Source organism: Athene noctua, chromosome 8 (genome assembly GCF_965140245.1).
Source record: "Athene noctua chromosome 8, bAthNoc1.hap1.1, whole genome shotgun sequence".
Classification (NCBI taxonomy): Eukaryota; Metazoa; Chordata; class Aves; order Strigiformes; family Strigidae; genus Athene; species Athene noctua.
This window is the reverse complement of record NC_134044.1, coordinates 6,405,102-6,430,486: the sequence shown is the minus strand read 5'-3', so window position 1 is coordinate 6,430,486 and position 25,385 is coordinate 6,405,102. Positions and strand designations below refer to the sequence as shown.

At 46.3% G+C, this 25,385-nt stretch overlaps 3 protein-coding genes across 4 annotated transcripts; 1 reads left to right on the top strand and 2 right to left on the bottom strand.

Moving 5' to 3' along the window:
- The first annotated feature begins 5,002 nt into the window (after positions 1 to 5,002).
- Positions 5,003 to 9,918, top strand: LOC141963364 (adiponectin-like). Its single transcript, XM_074912618.1, is given in 4 exon segments — positions 5,003 to 5,072; positions 5,075 to 5,118; positions 8,152 to 8,371; positions 8,786 to 9,918. Coding segments are annotated over 4 exon segments (861 nt in total). The 3' UTR covers positions 9,313 to 9,918.
- Positions 9,919 to 19,056: 9,138 nt separating this feature from the next.
- On the bottom strand, positions 19,057 to 21,468 carry COPS9 (COP9 signalosome subunit 9). Its single transcript, XM_074912621.1, has 3 exons — positions 21,362 to 21,468; positions 21,163 to 21,235; positions 19,057 to 19,498 (listed from the first exon to the last, which is right to left on the bottom strand). The coding sequence occupies exons 1-3, from the start codon at positions 21,422 to 21,424 to the stop codon at positions 19,461 to 19,463; spliced, it is 174 nt and encodes a 57-aa protein (XP_074768722.1). The 5' UTR covers positions 21,425 to 21,468; the 3' UTR covers positions 19,057 to 19,460.
- Positions 21,469 to 21,832: 364 nt separating this feature from the next.
- Positions 21,833 to 25,166, bottom strand: OTOS (otospiralin). 2 transcript variants are annotated; one of them, XM_074912314.1, is made up of 4 exons: positions 25,053 to 25,166; positions 24,659 to 24,749; positions 24,295 to 24,321; positions 21,833 to 22,215 (listed from the first exon to the last, which is right to left on the bottom strand). In XM_074912314.1, exons 2-4 carry the CDS (start codon positions 24,708 to 24,710, stop codon positions 22,031 to 22,033), a joined length of 264 nt encoding a protein of 87 aa, XP_074768415.1. In that variant the 5' UTR covers positions 24,711 to 24,749; positions 25,053 to 25,166; the 3' UTR covers positions 21,833 to 22,030. The 2 variants fall into 2 exon arrangements, with proteins under 2 accessions (XP_074768415.1, XP_074768414.1); XM_074912313.1 differs by having other exon boundaries at positions 24,659 to 24,757; positions 25,053 to 25,154.
- Positions 25,167 to 25,385: the final 219 nt, after the last annotated feature.

Here is a 25,385-nt window from a genome sequence, read left to right as displayed (position 1 = left end):
CACTGCCAATGCCACTGGCAAATGAGAGTCAGACTACTCCGAACAAGCAACCGTCTTAGCCCTTGATAATCCCATATTGTGGGATGAACAAACCTCTCCTAGGCAGCAATATGCCCTGCCATGTATCTTTATTATATCATATCCAAAAGCAACAGTGAACGATTTAATTTAAAAAAAAAAAAAATCATTCTCTAAGGGAGCTCAGAACACAGCAATATCTGTTTTCAAAGTATATCCCAGAGAGAGGTGGGTTTTTTTGGTACTTTATTGAATGAGCACATCAGCAAGTACAATTTTAAGAAAAATCTACACACAGCTTCCTAGAAATAACAGTCTACAATTCCCTCCTTAGTTATCTTTAACCATCTGGTTTTCATATTCCCCAAGCAGCTTATACAGGGTTCTTCCCCTCCCCTGTGATTTTCCTGTTTTGATTATTTTAATAAATAATGGACACCACAGGCGATCCTAGAGAAAAATCCACATCTCAGCACTCCATAGCTGGACACCTAAGTTCACTGGATGTCATCATCATCAAAGAGATCTTCGAAATCTAGTCAGAAAAATAAGATAAAGTTAACCTTGAAAGGTTCAGCTGGCACATAAGCACATCCTCAAGTACAGTTCTTCATTATGTGGATTAAAGACAGACATAAAGGTGAATTAAGTGAACGAGAGTTACGGCACCATAAGTTACTAGAAATGTAAAATCAGGCTGGGAAGAGACAGGGAAGGAAGGCAGGCAGACCCATCTACACGTTCTCCATCATACTCCAATTACACTGCTTCACTTGTACAACAGAAGCTTTGCAATTAAATTCATCAAAGCAAATAAAGCTTCGAAGGAGGGGCTTTTACAAACGCATTAACTAGCCATCACATTCAGTGTGGATCAGCCACGACTCCCAGACTCCAGAGCTAAGCAAGTACTGGCTTTATGCATGCAGCAGGTCTCAGATGTAGACACTCCTGCAGAAGCCTGGCTTCTGGTCACAGTATGCAGACACATGCTCGTAAATTTTGCACATTGTCATTGGCTGTTAAAAATCCTCTCTAAAAAATGTTTAATTGCTGCCAAGGTGCTAATCACATTTCTCTCTCAGAAAACTTGTGTCACTCAGACTAGTGAAATGTGGTCAGCTAATCACAGCTGTTCGAGTCATCTTTGGGAACTACTCGGCTCCCTATCTCCTTTGCATATTGAGCACAAACTAACAAGACAACGGAAAACAAGCCTTTATTCTTACAGAGGGCAACATACAACTGCTATATGATCAACCGAGGATTAATCCTCATTTAGAAGAGTCCTGAACTAACACCAGAATGTAATATCACTACTTAATGGTAGGACTTTATGGAAATACCTACTCCTGAATATGCTGGCTCCAACAAAGAGCCAGGCCCCTCCCAACTGTGGGGAGTACATAAAAATTGAACTTCCTTCTTCTCCTGTATACCAAGTCTTGAGCAAAACGAGAAACCTACTTTATTTCAGAATTAATATCAGGTTGTGACATCAACACCATCACAGCAACCAGATTTAATAACATATATGAAAGTCACCGTTGAAATGTCTAAACATACTTCTTAAGAAGCATTAAAAAAACCACCTTAGTAACCAAAGGTAAGGTGGCGTATATTGTACCCACAAGTGGCCAGATACATGGCTGGTCTCCTCTCTAAAAGCAGCTGTGTGTACTTATGTGCATAGAGTTGTCTTTCAAATGCTGAAAGTATGTAAAAAAAAGTTTTATTTTCCTTTAGATACATAGGCATGCATACCCTAACAGATTACAGAAATATCTATGAAATAGTAACACCCAAAGACAATTCTGGTGAGTACTGTCCACGTTTTGGAATGTATTTGCACTGTTTTATATAAGCCATTTGCTATGTACCCACCATCCCGGCAGAGCGCACAGGAGCCGGGCCGCTGGCGAAGGTGCTGAGCAGCTCCCAGGGGCGCACAGGACCTGGCTGCCCCCCGCCAGCCTGCCCGCAGGGAGAGAGCTCCTCTTCCCCATTAATAATTAGCCCCTAGAGGGAAGTACAATGCTGTACGGGGAAGGGATTGGCAACACGAGGATGCACGGGATCAGGGAAATCCGCAGTTTGGGACTAGGGTCCTTGCTGATGGCAGCACTGGCACTCAAGGCCATTTTACTGCTTTTTCTATGGAGTTGGCTCCTCAGCGCTCGCCACCATCTGGTGCCCGATGCAGAGGCCCGTGGGGCAACGGCGGGGCCAGGCACAGGGTCTGTCGGGCAGCACGAGCGGACTCGGCCAGGCTGAAGCAGAGGGCTGAGCCGGTTCGGCCGGGGCTGCCAGCAGTGCCCGGGGACAGAGCCAGCAGCATCCCTGGCACGGAGGCTGTGGTCCCTCTGCTGCGCACAGCCTTGGGCAGCACCGGAATAGCACGTAACAGCCTGTCAGCCAGCCCACTAAATGGCGTACACAGTTGTTGCCATTTTTAGCAAAGTGGGGAATGTGCGTTGTTTCTGGGACGTGCGGTATCCAGGGCCAGTGGAAAGACGAGGGAAGGGCCAGGCGTCCCGGAGGGACAGAGAGCTAGGGCAGGGCAGGGAGCAGGTCCCGGCAGAGGGGCCCCAGCCCCGGGAGGGCACAGCAGCCTCGGGAAGGGACAACCAGGGGGACAAGCGTTCCCATGGGCTGGGCTCCACGGTGGCGCTGGCTCGGCCCTGCTGCGGGAGGACAACGGCAGCAGCTGGGGGCTCCTTCCCCGGCCCCCAAGGCATGGATGCTGCCCACGGGGCCAGGCTGGCCTGGGCAGCCACTGACCTCCTCCTGAGGCAGCCATCCCAAGCTCCCGGCGGCCAAAGTGGCTTTTCGCCCCTCAAATCACACCAGCCTCCTGCTCTCTTTTATTCCTGTCTACAGATGGCTAAATATAACTTTCTGCTTATTTTTAATACTTGGTGAAACCCGCGATGCACAATCCATCAGGTCGGTTTTGTATTTTTCATATTTGCGGACTTGCATCAGATTCAAGAGAGAAAACAAGGTCAGGCTCAGCACAAAGTCTGTGGCCGAGTTAGGTACAGGCAGCACGTCCCGCACCGGAGATCTGGTGACCGCGGTGCAAAGTGGAGAAAGTCTTGCAGGACTTGTGGACAGCAGCTTTCTCTGTGCCAAAAAGACCCCGCAGCCCCAGCCAGAACTGCCGAGCACCGCAGCTGTGGGCACTGCTGGTCCAGTCCACGCTTCCTGGCAGGTTTTGCTTGTCACCAGGCAGAGCAAAGGCCATTTTAAATGTTTTCCTATCATGCAGCCAGAAGTCGCTCACTGGATTGTACAATATCTCCCTCTGCAGTGGGAACAGGAGCCAGCACCAACCTGCAAACCACGTGTGTAAGACAACATAACCACAAGCAAGTGCATCAGGGATTGTATCAGCTGGTTGTACCCCCAGAGAGGAACTTCCACCCCTCTTCTGGGAGGCAGGGATAACGTTTGGGAGGTTGCGTGATGGATCACTGAGAGACTTATCACCGTGTCGTCTTCCTAACAACTGTTTTGAAAGGCCACGAGGTAATTGCAGCACTACCTATTAAGCATGTCAGGTGCAATTTTCAAATCCTGGCAGCCTCATAAATGCCCCAATCATGCATTTTGGGGTTCAAGACGAGAGTTGGCAGGGAAAACAGCCTTGTTTAGCTCACATCCCGGGCACTGGCAGGCAAAAACCTCTCGTCCCCACTGCAACAAAAGTTCCTCTCTCCAAGATCCTGCTCCTCCATTCATTGCTCAGGAGACAAGACTTGGACAGAAACATCGGCATCACACACACACAAACACACACGCGCGGCTCTTGCAAATCACATTTATAGGAAAACAACGGATCCAGCCACATCTCTGTCATATTTTACTGGAGATGCAATGCGGGATTGTTTTAAGTCTCAACACTGCATGGAAAAAAACATCATCCAAAGAAAAAAAAAAATCAAATTTCTCAAATGTTGAACACTACGGGCTTGACCAAAATAAGGCAGGCAGCGAGCAGCCATCCTGCGGCTCCTCCCTTCCGCACCCGTCTCCTCAGGACTCTGAAATTCACCCTTGCTGACTCTCAGCACTACATATTAGAAACTCTTTCTCTGGTTATTTATACATCCTTTTAGCCCTTCCGGACAGCCAGGTCTTTACAACAACTCAGTAATTCGGGATACTGTCCTGCTGACCTTCACTTGGATGAGTTTCCCCTCTCCCAGCAACAGCAGCTCCCTGTAACCAGCTCCCCATGCCTGGTTCCAACCACACACATCACAGTGGTTTTCCTGGTCCGATTTTGTGAGCCTAGGTTTGCCAAGGTCCCATCTAACTAACCTTGAACTGCCCCAGAGCAGCTGGATAGGAAAGCCTCTGCTCTCCAAGGTTCAGCCTCCATTTTGGAAGGAAAGAGACACAGGGAAATAAAGACTTTCTTTTGACCTAAAGCCAAACTGTGTGATAGGTTGAAAGCCATCCATATGGCTGAAATTAATCCAGTGATTTACAATAGCGCTGGCACAAGCTTGGTTGGCTTAAGACAAACCTCTTGGCCCAGCGCTGCCCTTCCCCTCGGGCAGCTTTGCCCTTCTTTGGTGCAGCAGCAGCCTCCAGGCAGGAACAGCTCCTGCCGTTAAAAGGAGAAGCCAAAACTTCTCCCACAGTAATTCATTTACTAACATGCTGAAAAAGCACCATTTGAGTGCTTTAATGTAAGGCTCTAGACACACTTTCTCCAGCAGCTGCTGACGACGTTGCCCAGTTTACACAGAGCAGCTGCCCGTGCTGTACAAGCCCAGCCCTGGACGAGCGGGCTTTCACATGGGCTTCTCCTTCAGTTCCTATCAAATTCCCAAACCCACCTTTTTCCCCGTTAAGGCTATCTTTGCAAGATATCCCAGTGTGACCGGATTGTATAAGTGGTCCAAAACATAAGGGATGGCCAGGAAAAATTGATGGGAAAACCCAACTTTGAGGTCAGCATGCGCAATAGCAAATGGAAAATGCAGTGTCTGAGCTGACAGCTCCCCGTGCCCTTAGGGATAGCGATGTGGTAGCCGGACTTCATTTCTGAGGAGACTGCAGCAAGCCAACTCGGACTCAAAGCAGCTGGTAAGCATGATCTTTTTTTTCCAATTCCTAAATTCAGGATTTTCTCCTCTATTGGGCTGAATCAGACAGACAGAACTTTTCTGTTCACAAGACGTTTCCTTTAAGAAAGGAAAGGGAGTTATTCTCAGAATAGCCAGCGAGTAAGTTAAACCAAGAATAGCCGATCTCCCTTAGGTTCGTACCCTCGTTTTTGGAAACACTATTTCGAGATCAAAACTCCTAAATCAAAAGTAGTCAGGAACAACAGTGAAAAACCACATGGCTATAACTGCACTGGCACCTTTCAATTCACCTCCTTCCTCAAAGACTCCTGGGAGTCTTTGGTTTGCCCCAAGTCTCCCTGGGTCATATCAGCTCCTTGCCAGAAACCTGCACCACCCAGATTTGAGGTGCGAGCTCCCTGGACCAAGTCACCCTGGAATGTCAGCAAAAACTAGGTTACAAGGAATTACAAAAAGGAAAAATGACCAACATAAGCCAAACCCCTGGTTAATACCCTTTGAAGAAAATACTGGAGTTGCAAAACAAACGGATTGGTTGTTGTGTGTTTTGCGCAAAATGGTGTGGGCTTTTTAAATAGATATATAAATATAAATACATCATATTTATACAGTGGTATGTGAAATTTAAACTTTGAATCACGGTCTGAATCACTGTGTAGCACTTATGAACGGCATTGTTCTTATGCATGGTATGCTGATTTCTGCTGATAAATGAATAAGCTTCCTATAATGCATATGAGCTTTTAATATAATAGCTGCCAAGGGAATAACTGAAAGCCACCAAGAGGAATTAGTTCATCTCCTACTTGTCTGAAAGGTACAACTGATATTCAAATAGAGCACGTTATTTCATGTTACACTGCCGAGCATCTGATGGGAAGACAAAAACAAACGGGAAAGAGGTAGTAACGGGATGTCATACCTAAACCAGAGTTTAAACTCAGAGCTAGCAGACATTGCTTAAAACTTTCCTTTGTAAGACATACTTATGCCAGAGAATTACTTTGCTCCTCAAACAAGCAAACCGCCTGTGCCCGAGTCAAACTGTATCAGAAAAAGTATTTTTTAATTTCATATCTCAACCCGTTTCTTAGGACAATGACAAAACTCCACTGTGTAATGCACCTGCAGCGAAGAGCTGCCCAGGGATGCAATGGGATGGGCATGGCCTTGAGCCCTTCAGAGCAACCTGGATGGGCAGAGGCCAGGAAAGCTCCCTGCAGCCCGGCTGTGGGCTGCCTCAAACTTGCACTGCTTTTGACCTTACGGGAGGGTTTTATTTTGCACTGGCAGACAACCGGACTCTGGGGCACACGTCGCTAAAATTTTAATGATATCTGAGTTCTGGGCAGCATATGGCAACTGGCACTAACCTCAACAAAATCACCAAAACACAGCTCAAGAAACGCAATTTTGAGGTAGATTTTTATTGAGCACTAGCATGTTTTCACACAGTTAGGTGTCCCCAGACAGCCCGTGCTCATCTGGGAGGGGTGCGTGCATGTAGCTACACCAGAGGTGACCCGGGCTGAGGGACAGGGCTCCCTCTGCTTACTGCCCTCCCCTGGGACGTGGCAAACTGGCCACGTTGCCATGTGCCAAACAGGCACAGCCTCGCTTGCCAAACCAAGACACGTTTACGATTTACAGACATCTGTTTCACTGGTCCACCCTGGTTCATGACAATGGCTACATCCCTTGCTGCAAAGAGGCATTTGCACCCCCGGCCTCCCTGCTGGTGGTGGGGGTGAGGAGCAGAAAAGCCTTGCCTCTGTGTGAGCACTGCTCAGCAACAGCTAAAACATCCCTGTGTTATCAACACTGTTTCCAGCACAGATCCAAAACACAGCCCCATACCAGCTACTGTGAGGAAAATTAACTCTACCACCACCGAAACAGGCAACTTTACTTCATTGCCTTTGAAGCAATTACACGAGAACTAAGACGACATTATTTAAAATAAGACATTTAAATAGCTTGCCTAGGAATATCACCCTGCAAAGGAATTGCTCTGAAATACTATTTTTCTTGGAAATTACAGAGCCAAGGAACTCTAATGGCCATGATGCCGTTCACATTTATTGCCAATTAAGCCACTTAACAATCCTCATAACAGGATACCTTTACTGTTCCAGGGTATAATCTCTGCCTGGCGAGCAGTATCACAGACCTATAGCCATTTCAAAATAGCTGCTTCCTAAAAGCCTGACCCAAAGCCCACCAAGGTCCCAGTGATTTCTGGGAGCATCAGAACATAGCCCCAGGCTGGCCATAGGGTGTCACCACCAACCTGGTTCTGGGGAGCCACACTAATTGCTTAGACTAGCAAAGAAACTAGATTACAGAAAAATACGACCCTACAGTACCTAAACACTGAGCAACTTGTCCTCCCGTAATCCAAAAACGTAATTCAGGTGGAAAAAAAAAAAGAGGGTATCATAATTTCACGTGGTCGCTCAGAGGAGATGGAAAGCCTGGCTGTAGTTTCTGTTCATGTTACACAGACCCAGGTTAGCGGGCTGTATGTGCAGCCATAAACCACCTGCTCAGTGTAAAGGCTTTTGAGGTTTTTTGAGACAGGCTCTGCCAGACCTGCAGTTTCAAATAGCTGTTCGCTCAGGCGGGCAGAAGTTACAGCAGATCGTGGCTAATTGAGCAGAGCTTTGCAAAGAAATCAGCCACAGATACCCCGCATCTGCTGTACTTGCTCCCAAGCTCCATCTGTGCCCCAGCAAAGAGCCTGCGAGTGCCAGGGGAGTAACTCTGGCGTTTGCTCCTCTCCGCACGGGACGTGCTCCCGGGCCGAGGTCCACGCTGCTCCCAGGGGCCCCATCCCTGCTTGGGTCATGGAGCTCACGCCAGCTGGATGTGGAGGGGCCCTTGGGGCGAGCACAATCGCTTTCCTTTGGATATCTCGATTGAAACCTGAGTCTTGCCTCTGTGCTCCTCCCTTACTCAGGGGTGGGGGCTTTGTTCACTATTTTTTCTGCCTATTAACCTTGAAGGTTAACAAAGTGATTGTCCACATCAGGAACCGACGATGAGGGGCCCAGCAGGCTTCCTCCTTTGCTCACTGCTGCTGCTGGCCCCCCATTGCACAGAGGTGGCTGCCCAGGACATCCAACCCGACCCCAAAACGCCGTGTGCCAACTGGATGGGAGGAGCACCCGGCTACCCCGGCCACAACGGGCTCCCTGGCCGCGATGGGAAAGATGGACAAGACGGACTAAAGGGAGAGAAAGGAGAGACAGGTTGGTGAGGAACAGGGTGCTGGAGCCTGTGGGCAGCCTCAGCCCCAGCCCATCCCTGGCAGGTCTCCCATCTAGCGGGTCCATGCCTGATCTTTGTCCAGATGGCTTTTGAGTATCTCCAGGGATAGCGCTTCCACACCCCAAGTCAAACAGTTTGGTCTGGTGGTTGTTTTCCCAATTAATGATGTTTTTTCAGACAAGATGCTCTTGGCAGCTCTACACACAGCCGGGGAGGGAGCAGGCTTTGCACTTACTGTCGCAGCACACGGGTGGGGGTGAGGTCAAACAGCCTTTCCTCAGCTCCGTGCTGCCGAGCAGATCCGCATGTCACAGCCCTCTCTGTGTTCCAGGCCGGTGGGTAGCGGCTGCCAGCACAGTGCAAACACAACTCCCTGTGCCAACTCTGTCCCCCAGGTATGCAAGGTCCCAAAGGTGAACAAGGAGAAACAGGAATCCCAGGGCGGGAAGGGCCACGAGGATTTCCTGGATACCCAGGGCAGAAGGGGGAGAAGGGCGAAGGTGCTTTCGTCTACCGCTCCGCCTTCAGTGTGGGGCTGACAGAGCGAGCCCCCCACCCCAACGTCCCCATCCGCTTCAGCAAGATCTTCTACAACGAGCAGAGCCACTACGATGCCAGCACGGGCAAGTTCCTCTGCAACATCCCCGGCACGTACTACTTTGCCTACCACCTGACGGTCTACCTGTCGGACGTCAAGGTCAGCCTCTACAAGAAGGACAAGGCGGTGATCTTCACCTACGACCAGTTCCGGAAGAACAACGTTGACCAAGCAAGCGGCTCCGTCTTGCTGCACCTCAGCGCTGGGGATGAGGTCTGGCTTCAGGTGTATGGGGAGGGGGACAACAATGGTGTCTATGCCGACAACATCAATGATTCCACTTTCACGGGCTTCCTCCTGTACCCAGACCCAGATGTCCATTAAAGCAGGGGGTGCTACATGGGGAGGGATTAGGTGGCGTAACCCTGGATGGTGTCCTGGGGCACTGGCGCTATAGCTATACTGTATTTACCAGATAATTGCCTCTTGCAGGGGCAACAATTGCCAAGGGTGGACCCTGTCTCCTGTGCAATCAGCGAGGTTACACATAAGTGAATTCCATGGGACCAAGAGCTCACTCCTACCTCTGCTCTTGCTCTTTGTATGGAAACCTGGGCTTAAATTCAAACAACACTCCCACCACATCATCAAAGAGCAACTCTCAAGATGACCTAAATTCTCTTTAAATTTAGAAGCGGTAAGAGAAAAATTGGTTACATTTCAATATCACCTTCTAAATTTCCCCTTTTCAACGACCTAAATTCATTTAAAACAATGGCACACATCTTCGCCAGCTTTTTGCAATTTCAGTAGCAGAGGAAGAAGACTGTTCACCAAAGCCATCTCTGCTCTTGTTTTCAGCTGGAACAGATGGCTCCATCTTTTCCATCCTAACTCCCTGTCTTAGTAGGCCCTTTGATTTCCACCCATGGTTTGTTGTCTCCCTCCTTCAGCCCAGATCTTTGAATAGATTCATATTATTAACTTGCATTGATTTTAATCCTTTGATTTTCCTTTTATGTTTATCCCCTACCGTTACCGCTCAGTTAGGCAGCATGCTTGTTTAGGGCAGGGATCTCTCTTGATTTATCTGAAAAGCCTTATGAACGCCAGGGAGGCCACACAACAAAAGCGGCCCATTGACCTTTGGGGTCCCAAAGCGATCACAGATGTGTTGGCCACACAGCTGTGATGCTCAGAAATGCCAGAGGTTTCCCTGCAAACCCCATGCCTGACTGGGGAGCAGAAGGTCCCTCAAGGCTCCTGCTCAGCGGGGACCTCAGGGTGGAGGAGGTGTCCCTTCCCAAATCACTCACCTGGCACTGGAAGTGATGGCACAAGTACTTCTTCAGCCCAGAGGCCACCGGATGGGCCACACGAGCAGCATCTGCCAGTTCCCATCTGCAAGCTGGCAGGATCCTGTCCCATCTGCCCCCTGAACAGCTCCCAAGTGCAGTCAGAAGTTGAGATGTAGCAACCATGTTTCTACTTTTCCATAGCATAAGCATGTCATACGCAGTGGTTTGCACACCAGCGGGCCAGAGCTTCAGGTGCTGGTGCAACCTCCCACGGTGAGTGGGCTTCTGGGATGAACACCCTCGGGACCTGCCCCAGCTCTTGGCACCGTTACCTTCATGGGGGAAGAGTATTAAAGCTGGGATTAACAGCAGTCCCAACAAACTGCTCTCCAAGGAGCTTGCCTGACTTTTAGCTAAAAGAGGAATTGATGGTTTCTCAGATATGTTCAAAGAAGACTCTCATTAAGCTAACACAGACCAGAGCTGATGTGTTATTACAAGCAAAAAACACAAGTAAGAGCTTCAACTGAAATTCCTTCCAACACCAGCATTTTCTACACTCCAGTGAATTACCACATTATAAATAATAACAACAATAAAATACTCTCTCAATGAGAATGCTCCACATCTTTGTACGCATTGTCGGGAAGGATTTGAAGAGAGGGACGTTCCCTTATTTTCACCAGGCAGACCAGTACGTTTGTTTGTTTGTTTGTTTCCCAGCAAGATGGGGGCACCCTGGGCTGGCACACACAGGGCAACCCTGATTTCGCTTTCCCAAGAAACTCCCCACCCTCTAGCTTTCATCAGGGCTTCAGCATCTCACCACCTCACACAGTGTTGCCTCCTTTCTGGATAAGATGAGCTCTGCTTTCCAGACTGTGTCCCCAGAACCTCTGTGCCTGAATCCACCCTGACTGGCCAGGCAGAGAGAGGGCCTCTCCTGGCCCAGAGGCGTCAAGTGTATTAGATTTAGCAAGGGCCAAACTCATGCTCATTCTGATAATGCTGTATTCAGAGACCTGGGAAAAAAAAACACCCAGGAGCATCAAGCAGTGGTTTGGCACAGGAGGTGTTTGGGGGCTCTGGGTCCAGCCCGGGGAGCTGCAGGGCTGACACCTCGCTGTTGGGGCATGAATCGTTGCCGAGGGGCATATTTTTTTTACCAAAAATAGAGACAGAAAAACAGGAACATACCTTCCATCAGAAGCACCCTACCTGTTCCTCAGTCACTGGGTGACAAGCCACCCCACACTCTCACTGCGGGGGCTCACACAGGGACCTCATTTCTGTTCCTCCCCACGTGCTCCCACCGGTGCACGACACAGCACATGGTCCTCCACTTGCAGCAGGTCTCTCACATAAACATGTCAAGAAAGCAACCTCTCCCAAACCCTGCCCCAACACTCCAAACAGAACCACGGCAACTAATATGTAAAATGGATGCTATGACGAGCACAAGTACTCTTGTCTCTGTAAGCAACAAGGATGCATTAAGGAGGGGGCAGCCCAGTTCACGCAGGATCTGCCCTAAAGAGTATTTGTGTATGAAGTAACTCAGGGCAGGAGCGCAGCAAAGCAGCTCCAGGGGAAGCCTCCTCTCCTCTCAAACCATAGTAAGGACTTCTGTCTTTACAGGACATTTACAAACACACTTAAGGGCTTAAACCTCAGGGTCTGAGTCCCAGGCTAAAATCCTGGTCATGCAGAGTTTCCTGGTTGAGAACAGCATTCCCTTTCAAGGCTGTTTTATCAAGAAAGAAACACCTGTAAATCCAGTAGGACAAAGCACTTGGGGGAAGTTTTAAAGAAAGCCATTAAGACACTCCTGTTCTTTGCACTGGCTTTTCCCCCTTCTCACAGCCATGAATGCTGAAAGACAGCTTCATTGTGATAGTCACCCTCCAGGCTGTGTGTGCAGGGACTATATTCTTCCGAGATCCCCAGTCGGACAAGTTTGCTCCACACAGGGTACCTGTATCGCTCATCCATGTCCCAGCCAGGCACCTCAACCAGCAATCAACAAGCCAGCCCCCCAGGTAGCGCAGCCCAGGCAGCAGACTCTGAATGGGGGAAGCTCCCACTGCAAAGAAATAGGGATCAAAGCCCTCCCTTTAGGTATCTGGACTATTTTATTAAGTCTTTTCCCTCAAATCTCTGTTAAGTTTCTTGCTCTACAGAGCTCGTCTAAAAAGGCACACATGCTGACCTCCCTAGCAGGCACCAAATCACAGTTTAAGCCACCACCCACCCAGAAAGCCACTTTGTGCCCCCAGGAACACAATCTGCCCCCTCCTAGCTCTCCCCTATGGCAAGTGCTGACTGAATAGGAGCCAGCAGTGTGCCCAGGTGGCCAAGAAGGCCAATGGCATCCTGGCTTGTGTCAGCAATGGCATGGCCAGCAGGGACAGGGAAGGGATCTGACCCCTGTACTCGGCACTGGTGAGGCCGCCCCTCGATTCCTGTGTTCAGTTTTGGGCCCCTCACTACAAAAAGGACATTGAATGACTCGAGTGTGTCCAGAGAAGGGCAACGGAGCTGGTGCAGGGTCTGGAGCACAGGTTGTACGGGGAGCGTCTGAGGGAACTGGGGTTGTTTTAGTCTGGAGAAGAGGAGGCTGAGGGGAGACCTCATCATCCTCTACAGCTCCCTGAAAGGAGGGTGCAGAGATCTGGGGATGAGCCTCTTTAACCAAGTAACAAGCGATAGGACAAGCGGGAATGGCCTCAAGTTGTGCCAGGGAAGGTTTAGACTGGATATTAGGAAGTATTTATTTACAGAACAGGTTGTTAGGTATTGGAATGGGCTGCCCAGGGAGGTGGTGGAGTCCCCATCCCTGGAGGGGTTTAAGAGTTGGGTTGACATAGTGCTGAGGGATATGGTGGAGTTGGGAACTGTCAATGTGAGGTTAATAGTTGAACTGGATGATCTTCAAGGTCTTTTCCAACCTAGATGATTCTGTGATTCTATGAAATGCTCCCAGCAGAGGCTCAGCCCATCACAGACACAGGGCTGGGTAGGCAGAGAAGCACATCTCTCTCAGCAAACACACCTCTGCCTCACTGCAGCCAGGGTCAAGCCCTGAAGCTGCCCTTACCCCTCTGTTACTGCCTTTTGAGGCTGCCCAGCCCCTGCAGGTGACTGTATGTGGGGTCTCAACAAGTCAAAAACATGCTCACAACTTCAGAAGTAGCAGCTGAGCCTGGCCAGCAATTACCTCACCAAGCTGCAAGCCCCAGGGGATTCCTTATAGTCCAGGAACCACCCAAATCCCTACATGTGGTATGTATGTCAAACCTCCACCTCCCTGGTGCTGCCATGCCAGGGGCACACAACCAGACTGACCACAGTAGCCCAAGGGCAGAGAGCTGCAGGGCACCATGCTGGCCCCATGCTGCTTTTAGGGGAGAGCAGCAAATAGACTTTGGGATAGTAATGAGGTCCTGGGGGATGAGCTCAGAGGAGTTTCTAATGAATCCAGCCTTTTTACATCATTGAGTTGCTGGGGTTTTACTTTCTCTCTCCACGCTTCACAAACTCGTGGGATGGGAAAACCTGGCCAAAATAGGCACATATCCAAGGCCTGGGCTGGCTCCCAAGGATTGCACATTGTTTTGAACATACAATTATCTTTTAACAAAAGAGCCAAGAATGACATGATGAAAGGGCACAGAATCACCTGCTCTCCAATAAATTTAAATGTTTTAGGTTGGTTTTTTGGTTTTGGTTTTTTTTTTTTTTAATCAGTCCTGACAATAGATGCCTAGTACAAAGTTAGGTCTTACTATTTACTGACTCTAGCTGTGGTAGGTTTAAATGGATGGTTTTCCCGTCAGAAATTAATGTACTGCTGCAGGCATTCAAATAGAATGCCTCTGGGTGTAAACATTGCCAGAAGCTCGTATTAGATAGCAACCAATATGATGAAGACACAAAGAATGAGGTTTTATTTGCTGCTTTTAATTAGGGCAGGTTATAAAGAGAGCACTCAGCTCCTCTGACCTTGATAGCTATGTCTGACTCTTCCCTCCCTGTACTGCTGCTCAGAGAAAGACAGCATGATCTCTTGAAGGAAGAAAGCAAGAACATTCCCCAGTGAAAGATTTAAGTCACTGCACTAACAACTTGGGAGAAATGACATGGTTACAAAGCTGGAGAGACTGGCCAGTCTCACTCGGCAGGGAAACAATCTGTGAAAGCATCAGTGGCCCTTTTCGACACAATTACAGGCTGATCCTAATTGTGCCTCAACCCCACATAATCACTTGTGCCAGTAATTAACTGGAAAATAAAAGCAGCTGCACTAAACCATGAAGAGCTACAAGAGATAAATAGCTTGCAAGACTTGTATTTATTTGTGAAGTATAAACTTGCTAGAGGCTTTTCAGCATGGAAGAAGGCAGAAGGATTAGGATAAAGATCTACATTTAGCTAATCAGCCACTGTAGTTCCATGCAGGGAACGCCATCAGATTTAAAATTTACCCTTTAAAATACTCTGGAGGAAACCAATCCTGAGCATACCCAGGCAGAGAGCAAGGCTGCCACGTTTTTATGACATTTGTACTAGATGTAGATACATGATGAAAAGACTCAGACTGCCATGAGATTGTAAAATCAGCAAACCCACCCTCAGCTCATCCTTAGACACATCCCAGGAGACCAGCGTAACACCACTGCTCTCTGAGGACAGTCGTCAGGTGCAGTTTGTTACTCTCCAGCCAACCCAAAGGGAAGGAAAGGTTTATTCCCAATGAAATGGAAGCATTCAAAGTCCACATCTATTTTATCCTGTGTGGCATATCAGAGGATTCCCACCCACAAGGCAATCTGTGGGATCCCTCCCCTAAAGGACAACAGCTTTACAGAGAGGCATCAGGGAGGGAGGCAGGGCAGGAGATCCCACTTGCAGGCCCCCTCTAAATCCCTTACAGAGTCAGGCAGGGAAGGACAAGGGGCATGAACCAACACACCTAGCTCCCTCTGATACTCTGAACATCTGTGAAAACACCATGCTCTGCCCAGAGGAGTCAGGACAGCACAGCTTCTCCACTGCCTTGACAGGGATTTCTAGAAAAGCAATTCTAGGTCTGTAATATGTTCTAGTTAGTGTTTTAAAGCAAAGATGGATCTGTCAGCCCAGATGAGGTAAAACACAGAGAAGGGGGATTCCCACACCAAAGTACTTGTATCCCAGCACTGCAGAGGCAACTTCAAAGCAGTAGACCAGAAAACAACAGCAGCACATGGCTCAGCAAGCTTTACTGGGAGCTGGGAGTGGGGTCATGCTGTGACAAGGACACTCTCCAACAGGACAGTCACTGTCCGAGGACAGGAGTCCCTTCTGCAAGTGTCCTCGCCGAAGCATCCTCAGCTGGATCAGGGGGATGCTGAGACTGCTCTGGTGCAGGCAGCTCCTGTCCACACAAGAGATGCGTTGTCACATTCCTGTGTTGATACATATTCCCTAACTCAGTCACCCACCTCATACATGACATTATCAGCTGTATGTCTGTTTATTCAAAACAATATACAAAATAGGATCTTTCCTCTCAAGAGATTGTAAATTTACATGAGTTCATACAAGATTATATGAAGCTTGTACATACATGTCAAGCTACAGACCAGGTAGTACAAAGACAGCTAAAATTAGAGCTGACTAGAAATTTGGTACATGCAAATTGACTTTTCCATATATAAGAAAGAAGTATTTAGCAAAAAAGACATATTTGCAAATTTTAAAATTTTTAAGACACTGCTCCTCTCTACCTCTGCTCTGAACTCTCTGTAGTAGATTGAGAAAAAGGTTATAATTTGGGTCAGGATACTGACCCTGCTGCTTGGCAAAGACAAAATGTAACAAATATAAAAGGCAGACTAAAAATAAAAAATAAAAATCTGGAAGTAAAAACATAGAAGCAAATCATTGCACTCAAAGGCACCCCTGCTGACAAGCACTGACTTGCATTGTGCTAGCACTCTTCCAAAAGAGCCCTGATGTGACACTCACATCCCAGCCCATCACGGACAGGGGGACTCACAGAGAACAGAGTTGCACTGTTATCTGCTCAGCAGGTTGTCATGTGCCAAACAAACACACGCTGAGAGCAGGAAGAGGCCTGCCACCTTCCCAACACCCTGGGAAAGCAGGAAGAACTCAATTTATTCAAGTAATTTGCTTCTATATTCAGAAAAATACCTTCCACTTCAATTAATGAAATATTAAAAGGAAAACCTTTTGGTTAACTGCAAGGGAATTAAAATAAGAAAAAAACTCTAAACACGCAAGGAAAACCCATTACTACCACATCAGGTCTGAGCTTAGCTGTTCTTGCTCACATGAGGAACAGTAGAACACTGGATTCTCCTGCTAACCTGGCAGCCAGCTCAGAAGGAGCACTGCTGAAATATTATGCACAGATGCCAGCCAACTCCTTCAGCGTGGTAACTTTCTCTCCCTCAAAACGACTGGATTATTTTCAGCTCAAAACAGATCTCACATTCCTAATTCCTAAGAATATACTTTGAGAGCAAGCAGTTTCCTGCCAACAGAGAATCGGCCCTCCGAGAGTATCGAAGGGAACGGGCTGACATTCGAGTGTTTTGAAGCTATTCCTTGTCATCTGTGCGGCACAACTGGCTATGCCCCTTCCAAAGCATTTTAGCACTTGGGACCTCATCCTGCCCAGGCTCGGGCAGAAGGTCAGCTTCACGCATTGCCAGCTGTCCCACTGAAGTCAGTGGGACAATTCAGGACATGACCTCAGTACCACCATGAAGCTATTTGGAGTAGAGCCTTTCCATGGCCACTGAAATACTGAGCAGTATGCAGCAGCTTACCGAGTAACAGGTATCAGTCTGAATGTGTGCAGAATGCTGCTCCAACAGGCCTGTGCTTTCCCTCACAAACACCTATTTTGAGTGGCATCAATCTCCACAAAACATACAGGAATCAAAGCTCAGTAAATGAAATAATCAACACAGACCAATGCCCTTAACATCAATTTTTATTAGAGCTTCTGACATCTTGTGATTATTTCCTGACAACAGGCTGAATGCTCACAGACTAATTACACTGAAAGGTTTGACAAGTGATAACACAGACGCAATGGGAAGCTGAAGGGCAATTTGTTCTTCGTATAAGCCTTTTCACGTTAATACTGTCACAAAAGGGACCCAAACAAATTACAGTTCCCAATGAAAGTTCTTACACACTAACAGCCCTCTTTAGAAAGACAAAGCTATATACACACTCTTCACCTCGTCTCACTGCGAAGGAGAGCGCTCCAGACAGCTACAGCAGACACACCTTCGGTATCACCCCATTCCAACTCTGAAGAACCTCCCACCCATTTCACTTCATCCCAAGGGAACAAACCCACACTAGGTATAGGATTTAAGCACAAGCTTAGTTAGCAAGGTCACAGCTGGGAATACCAGAGAACCAGCTGGTACAGCCAGAGGGGCATCAGCTGCGCACCAAGGCAGTTCCTGAAATTCAGCAGCTTGCTTCATAGCGAATTTTACCAACTCAAACACTTTTATACAGCACATAAAGCGAGTTCCTTCACTAAGTTTCTTACAACTTAAGGCAAGCAAATGCAGAACAAAGGAGAAGTCTTACAAAACATGGAGAAGGAAGTATTCCAAAACCAAGGTGACCACCTTGAGGAATCTGGGCATCAGCAAAAGAAAGTAGCTGAAAGCACAGAGGAGCAGAGTTGCTTCTTAAGTCTACTTCATCTTCTCCACCTGCCCAGGATGCAGCCTCCATTTACTGGCAGCAGCTCATGGCTCAAGATCTAGTTTGGAGAAAGCACAGCACCAAAGCTAGTACCAGTCCTAATGCAGTTGCTACCACTCAGTCAAAGTGTTTACACTGGTTTCAGTGAGGAGAGCCGGAAACCCTGCCTCTTCAGGCAAACCGAGCACTAAAAGGAGACGGCCTCAGCAAGACTGTTCTTCAGAGACACATTGTAATGTCAGACACGGAGCAGAGTAAATGTCAGAATGCTGATTTAATACTCACTGCACGATGAAACGAGGCTGTTGAGAAATCCCCAGGAACACAAGAAAAAGACACCCAAGTCCTACTGGCTTTATTGTGCTTACATTTTTAAGCTCAGGGGCCAGCATACTTACTGTCACATTTAAGAATTCCTTTAAGGCAAACTCAAGAAAAAAACATGTGCAAGAGGTAGGAGAGGAAAGGGGGTTGCTCCATGTGACATTTAAGTAGTGTGAAGTCTTTAAAAAACAATTCTTTTTTGTGATCAATTTATGGAATACAGACTGCACTTGAAACTAGACAAGATTAAACTCTCAACTCTGGAATATTACACCAAGAACTCACCTGTTCCTTGCATTCCCAGATTCACTTTGGTCACTGGAGGGTGCAAGATCAAACACTTCAGAACATTTTCTGAAAACCTGTGCCAAAATCTGAACAAATATCAAACAAACTGATTCGTAAACACTATACCTGTAAGTGTGAGTGATTCCATTTCTCCTGCAGCAGGAGAAAAGAATCCTAAGGTGATTTTTTCTATGGAATACAATTTCAAGAATAAAATTATATTTTTAAAACCAAGCATTCCCACGGCCCAGGGCCAGAACACTTCTCTGCTCAAAATATCACGATAAAACTACTACTTTCTCTTCGTGTGTTTCCTAAAATAAAAGTACTGAGGGTAGCTCAGTATCTATCTTGAAACAGGACACACTGCCAATGCCACTGGCAAATGAGAGTCAGACTACTCCGAACAAGCAACCGTCTTAGCCCTGGATGATCCCATATTGTGGGATGAACAAACCTCTCCTAGGCAGCAATATGCCCTGCCATGTATCTTTATTATATCATATCCAAAAGCAACAGTGAACGATTTAATTTAAAAAAAAAAAAAATCATTCTCTAAGGGAGCTCAGAACACAGCAATATCTGTTTTCAAAGTATATCCCAGAGAGAGGTGGGTTTTTTTGGTACTTTATTGAATGAGCACATCAGCAAGTACAATTTTAAGAAAAATCTACACACAGCTTCCTAGAAATAACAGTCTACAATTCCCTCCTTAGTTATCTTTAACCATCTGGTTTTCATATTCCCCAAGCAGCTTATACAGGGTTCTTCCCCTCCCCTGTGATTTTCCTGTTTTGATTATTTTAATAAATAATGGACACCACAGGCGATCCTAGAGAAAAATCCACATCTCAGCACTCCATAGCTGGACACCTAAGTTCACTGGATGTCATCATCATCAAAGAGATCTTCGAAATCTAGTCAGAAAAATAAGATAAAGTTAACCTTGAAAGGTTCAGCTGGCACATAAGCACATCCTCAAGTACAGTTCTTCATTATGTGGATTAAAGACAGACATAAAGGTGAATTAAGTGAACGAGAGTTACGGCACCATAAGTTACTAGAAATGTAAAATCAGGCTGGGAAGAGACAGGGAAGGAAGGCAGGCAGACCCATCTACACGTTCTCCATCATACTCCAATTACACTGCTTCACTTGTACAACAGAAGCTTTGCAATTAAATTCATCAAAGCAAATAAAGCTTCGAAGGAGGGGCTTTTACAAACGCATTAACTAGCCATCACATTCAGTGTGGATCAGCCACGACTCCCAGACTCCAGAGCTAAGCAAGTACTGGCTTTATGCATGCAGCAGGTCTCAGATGTAGACACTCCTGCAGAAGCCTGGCTTCTGGTCACAGTATGCAGACACATGCTCGTAAATTTTGCACATTGTCATTGGCTGTTAAAAATCCTCTCTAAAAAATGTTTAATTGCTGCCAAGGTGCTAATCACATTTCTCTCTCAGAAAACTTGTGTCACTCAGACTAGTGAAATGTGGTCAGCTAATCACAGCTGTTCGAGTCATCTTTGGGAACTACTCGGCTCCCTATCTCCTTTGCATATTGAGCACAAACTAACAAGACAACGGAAAACAAGCCTTTATTCTTACAGAGGGCAACATACAACTGCTATATGATCAACCGAGGATTAATCCTCATTTAGAAGAGTCCTGAACTAACACCAGAATGTAATATCACTACTTAATGGTAGGACTTTATGGAAATACCTACTCCTGAATATGCTGGCTCCAACAAAGAGCCAGGCCCCTCCCAACTGTGGGGAGTACATAAAAATTGAACTTCCTTCTTCTCCTGTATACCAAGTCTTGAGCAAAACGAGAAACCTACTTTATTTCAGAATTAATATCAGGTTGTGACATCAACACCATCACAGCAACCAGATTTAATAACATATATGAAAGTCACCGTTGAAATGTCTAAACATACTTCTTAAGAAGCATTAAAAAAACCACCTTAGTAACCAAAGGTAAGGTGGCGTATATTGTACCCACAAGTGGCCAGATACATGGCTGGTCTCCTCTCTAAAAGCAGCTGTGTGTACTTATGTGCATAGAGTTGTCTTTCAAATGCTGAAAGCACGTAAAAAAAAAGTTTTATTTTCCTTTAGATATATAGGCATGCATACCCTAAGAGATTACAGAAATATTATTAAATAATAACATTTAGAGACAATTTTGGGAAGTTCTGTCAACGTTTTTGTATCTGTGCCGTTTATTGTAAGCTATTCGTTATGCAAACATTATGACATTTTTTTCTTGCGGTGTGTAACACGGTAATTCACCAAAAACGTAAGGAAGAGGAGAAAGACATCACTCCCACCCCTCCATTATTTCACACTGAAGCCCTCCTACGGAGCTCGCTAGAAGTGTGGTTAGTGAGAACCTTACTTCCTACCAGGCACCAAAGACATGAGATTAGAAACAAAACAAGCAACGTTTAATTATTTTCAGTTTCTATAGCTGCTACCTAGCAGGCCCAAGCCGCTCTACCATCCCCGCCGAGCGAGCAGGCGCCACGGTGACCCCCTACCCTCCTCCCCGAATGCGCGGCGGCCCTTACCGTTGAAGAAGTCGGCGTGCACCGCTTTCTCGTTGGCGGCCAGGTCCATCAGCAGCCCCGTGCTTCCCCCTGCCTGGGAAAGAAGGCGCTGAGCGCCTCCAGGCCGCGGCCGGGCAGCACAGCCCCGTCACCACCCACAGCGCCTAGGAGCCCCACCGCCCCCACCCCCTCACCGGCTACTCCCCCAGCACCCCCTCACCTCATCAAGATCCACGTAAGGGCCGGCCCCCTCAGGGAACATCTCGTCCACCGCCGGCTTCATGGCGTCTCACGCCGCTACCCCACCGCTTCCGGGTGCGCGGCGATTACTTCCGCCCCGCGGCCGGCCGGGAGGGCCGCTCTGCGCGCCGGGAGGAGCCGCCTCTCTATGGTTGCGCTGGGGCGGACCCCGCCGTTGCCATGGCGAGGAGGGTGGGGCTCCGCCATTTTGCTCACCCCGCCTCCCTCGCCATGGCAACGGCGGGGCCGGCCGCGGCCTGCAGTGAGGAAAATGGCGTGGGGTAGCCAGGGAGGGCAGCCTCACCTTGCAGGGATGTGGCTGTGAATTGCAGCGGGGGTCCTTCTAGCCACCAAACTGGGTGGACCTGTATTTAACTACTACACGCACAGAGAGCGGTTTCGAGTCAAGGCTGCAAGCGTTATGTGTAAAAAAACCTCCCAAAACTGCAACAGAATTGAGGAAATTTATTGATTTCATGCAAAAGCATATATTGTAAAAAAGGAAAGACTAATTTAAAGCACGAAATGCTACACATGGCTGCTATGAGTATTAATAAGAGGGTGAGGGGTAGTTCAAGTGTATTCAACTGCCAACTGTGTATTCACTTAAACATCTTGGCACCAGCTTCAGCAAAAGTGAGCAAAGCAGTTAGCGCTCGTGGTTGGGCACATGATAGCCAAGGTGACTGCCAAAAGGGAACTGAGCAAAGAAGGTTCTGGCCATTTCATCGATCCTGTTGTAGGCTCCCAGGGTTCGGAAATATTCCACGTAGGACCAGAAATCGCTGGATGAGAAGGGCCAGTATGGCAAGGCTGCAGATTCCTGGTAGAGAGCTAAAAAAAAAAAAAAAAATTAAAAATTTGCAGATCACTATAAATATGAAGTATTTTTTGTTGAAAGCTTGGGCCTGGGAACCAACATGGTTTGGGGTTGCAGGTTCTCTTGGGGGGCTTGTGGGGTCCTGTGGCAGGAGAGAGGCAGGCAGGGACGTTGACCCTGCCCTGCTCTGCAGAAAATGGAAGCCAGTATTCTGTGCTCCGGTGGCACCAGGAATGACAGAGTGGGACAAGATAGAGAGTAGGAAGGAAGGGAAACCATCAGCACTTGGAGCAACTCAAGAATTCATCAGGCTGCTTTGATTTCTAGAAGGCTGCTGATTATCTAAAAGGCAGGAGCAATTGCAATTGAAAGCCACTTTTCCTCATTCCACACCATTTCTTCTGCCCAGTATAAAAATGTAAGGAATAAGGCACACATCTATGTGGTGCCCCAACACTGCCTGGCACTGCAGAGTTGTGCCTCTTCTTAGCAGGCCGTAGGAAATATGCTAAAGAAAGAGAGAGGGAAGGCATTGCCACTTGGAAGATAGAATATCTGAGAAAATGTGAAATATGCATTGAAACAAGATTTCAAATTCAGCAGGAAAAGTAAAACAAAATCAGTTCTGAAAATGCAGGAGCTGCCCACCCTTGGCCCGAAATCTGGGCAAACACAGAAGCATATATAAATTGTAAACACTAGCTGAAACTACATAGTTACAGCTGTCTTTCTGTGCAGCAAGACTAAACCCAGTATTTTGGTTTGATTTAAAGCCCATTTAAATAAACGGGAGCCATTCCACTCACCAGGCTGAGCTCAGGATCAGGGTCTTTAGTGGGAATTAAGAGCATTCAGCAATCCTATTGTCAGACCTTTATTTTACAGGGTAAAGTTTGAAGCGTGCAGGCACAGATGGCATGTAACAAACCAAATGCTGTCTGCAGGGAAGGATTCACTGTTTATACCAGCTGACCTTAGATTCACTTTGCAGTCTGCTGCTTGGCCCAGTGTGAAAGAAAACCATAATTGTTGGTAATGAGAGCTACAGGATACTGCCTAAATGAGGTTTTAATTTTAGATTGACACATACTCTCCTGACTGTCAAAGTGATTGTGGCAGAAATATTTGCTGTGCACAAATGTAATAGCACCCTTAAACTTGGGAAAACACAGATGATTCAAATTCAAAAGACTTTAGAGGTATAAGGAAATATAACAGAGCATAGGGATATAAGGAAATATAACAGAGCATAGGGAAAAATGTTTTGAATTTAAAGTAATTGTATTAGCCCTGATTCCATATATATAATTTCTACTTTCCATATCTGTTTTAATACTCTCCCTGCATATTTGTATCTGTGCACTTGGGATGCTGCTGGCTATCCTGCTGGTTATACTAACAGAGATGTACACCAGCAATAGCAGTACCTTGTTATTCCAGATACGTCTATGCAACTTCATGTTTAGAAAGAATTCTGTCTGAAAACAGAGAGGCTAACTGATACAATCATTAGTAAGCCAGCATAAACATCATTAGGATGTTGACAGGTTTTTTAATCAAAGGCAAACACTAATCCAGTGGACTAAGCACACAAAGTGACACAAACCGCAGGGTAGCTGTGTTTAGGGATTTATTCCAACATTTCTTTAATTGGATTTGTGGCAATTTGTATATTTTAAGCTTTTTGTTGTGGAAGTCAGTATTTCTTGCCAATAACCAGACACAAATATAGTATTATTGTTCAGGACAGACAAAATTCTCAGACGTCTAATATATTTATAAGTCTGGTACTTTCCAGTTACAATTTTGTACAACAGAATTAGTGACTTGACCATAACCCCTTTTCATTTTAAGACTGCAAGTATGTTAGCTCTATTATTAGACATTAATATGTCATCTTTTAACACATTTTAAGTAAATTTCTAAAAATTCACTCTTCTTTCTCCACCAGAACTAGATGAAAGCACTTCCACAGCCCACGGAGGTTAGTAAACATTCCTGCTAAAATCGCTGCTGAAGATCAGGTCTGGGAGTTACAAATGGCTCTTCTAATTGTTAGTGATACAAAGGAAAGAAAACACATTAAGAATTACCATCTCCATCCTTGATTGATCGGGCATCTGTAAATAGAGAGGAAACACATCAATACTAGCTCCCACACAGAAAGACTTTCTGTTAATAAAAGGTTTGCTGTGTAGCCAGAAGCTGACAAGTTCTTTAACACACAGGTAGGACCCTCAGTTATGTCAAAAGTTTTTTTTGTTTCTTGAACAGCTTAATAAGGAATTCCCCGTTTGCAGTCACTCAGTGTTACAAACCAAATACTCTTAACAGCCAGAGCAGTTGCCGTAAATACATAAGCGATATCTGATACTAAATAGAAGATACTGTATTAATAACAAAATATTTCTAGCTGCTTGAAAAAACAAACAAGAATAAATTCAACAGTATTCTTACCTGTTAGCATGTTCATCAGCATCCAGAAGAAAAATAAGCCAATAAATGTCATCTTTTCTGCAAGATATTGCTTGTGTTTCTGAAAAGTAATCTGTACACCTGAGGATTATTACAAGATTAATAATTATGCAAAGTCTATTATGTCTTATTTTATTAGAACATGTTCCAAAACAGATTCTAATTATTAATTTAGGCATAACAAAATCCAATTACATTTCCTTACAGTTTCTGAACTGCAACACAAAGTATTAAAAAAACCACAGTCCTGAAGTATGTACTGATACTTTATTTTTAGGTGGCACAAATCCAAAATGCTGTGGTGAACTGACATAAAATTAAGTGATTTTGGAAATGTTTTATTTCATGGTTAATTTAATTTCACTTTAGAAATTACCTCTTTCTCTCTCTCTCTCCCGTTCTTTTTGCAGTAGTAGTAGGTCTGTAGCTCTGAGTCAGCTACAAAGCTCTGAAAGGATTTCTATTGTTGTAAAATAGCAGCACTGTTTAAGGAAGGGTGGGGGGAAAAGGGCAGAAACGTCACCAAGTTACTACACCAATCTGATTTTGTTGTCTTCAGGTAGAGGCATTTTAACTGCTCACATTTGCCTTATATTTCAGCACTGTCCATGGAAGAGACAGTGTACAATTTATTTCTGAGAGGAAATCAAAATCAACTTTGGCAATAACACTTTTGCATTTTAAAGACACAGGGAGAAAATCCAGAAGC